This window comes from Palaemon carinicauda, chromosome 35 (genome assembly GCF_036898095.1).
Source record: "Palaemon carinicauda isolate YSFRI2023 chromosome 35, ASM3689809v2, whole genome shotgun sequence".
Taxonomy (NCBI): domain Eukaryota; kingdom Metazoa; phylum Arthropoda; class Malacostraca; order Decapoda; family Palaemonidae; genus Palaemon; species Palaemon carinicauda.
In genome coordinates this window covers 54,050,927-54,052,173 of record NC_090759.1, presented here as the reverse complement: position 1 = coordinate 54,052,173, position 1,247 = coordinate 54,050,927, and the positions used below count along the sequence as shown (strand labels likewise).

Here is a 1,247-nt window from a genome sequence, read left to right as displayed (position 1 = left end):
GTAAACCGAACGTTTCTATACTGGGGGTTACTTAATTGAATGAACTATTCAATTAATTTTATCTAAGTTTATTTGCTATTCCTCTACTCTTAATGGTCTTTATCTAAAGAATTCTCCTAAAAGCATTCGTCTACAGAAAGGAATTACTAAGGGTTCTTATAAGAACATTGCTTTGAAATATAGGATTTTAGACTGAACATTTCTAATTGTGGCTTACATAATTTAGTTATCATTTCAATTAGGTTTATCTAAGTTTATTTGCTATTGCTCTGCTATTAATGGTCTTTAGATAAAAAGCTTGCAGAAAATTTCATCCAAAAATATTTGTCTACTGATTGGATATGCTGCATGGTTCTTAAAAGAACGTTGCTTTGAATTATAGAAATTCTTACAGGACTCCACAAATATGTGCACCATCCTACTTAAACTTGTTTTGGCAAAGAAACAAAGGTAATCCTGAGCATGCGCAAAAGGGACAGGGGAGTGGAAAGCACCTTACGTAAAAAGTGGCTATCCTCCAGACCAGACAACAACTTTCAAACCCCTTAAAGAACGACCTTAAATCCAGGTAACTCAAATCAACTCTCGCTTCTCTTTCAGGTGGAGAGCTCCTGACGGAACCCAGTACTTCGTCAGGTACATCGCCGACGATGACGGCTACCGTGTGCTTGACTCCAACGCCGTACCCATCAGCACTTTCGGTGTGAGGGCTAACGGACAGCAAGGATCCTTCTTCAGGTCATCTGAGGAACTTTTCGATGATTAGGAAAAGGATTTCCAACATTATATGACACAAGATAGCCTCAAGGAGCCTCATCGACTTCGAGAAGATAGATTCACAATCATCTTATTTATGTCATTTTATGCATTTTGATTAAATATTTTAGTATATAACACCTTAGTGTAGATGAGAATGTTAGTTTGATCATTCTGCTCATTCTATGCTAAGGAGTTGATCATGATTTAAAACAGACAATAAAAAAATAATAGATATAGCATGCTTTCCTTCCCCTATATTGGATGATATATGAAATTATTGAAATTCGTCTAGTATTTACTTTATAGGGTTCAGCATTGGAATAGCTCAATAGCTTTATTCCAGCTGTGACCAAGTTGTGGAATGATTTTCCTAATCAGGTAGTTAAATTGATTGAACTTCAAGAGTTCAAACTTGCAGTAAAGGTTTTTATGTTGAACAAGCTGACAAAAGTCTCTTTTTATGGGTTATACTGTATATGAAAGATGTA

General features: G+C 35.6%; 1 protein-coding gene across 1 annotated transcript in view; it reads left to right on the top strand.

The window, feature by feature from the left end:
- LOC137627482 (uncharacterized) overlaps positions 1 to 969 on the top strand; it is a 1,843-nt gene extending 874 nt beyond the window's left edge. The window contains exon 3 of the mRNA XM_068358566.1: positions 601 to 969. Within this exon, the coding sequence (XP_068214667.1) occupies positions 601 to 766 (166 nt within the window). The 3' untranslated portion in view covers positions 767 to 969. The remainder of the gene's footprint in view (positions 1 to 600) is intronic.
- Positions 970 to 1,247: the final 278 nt, after the last annotated feature.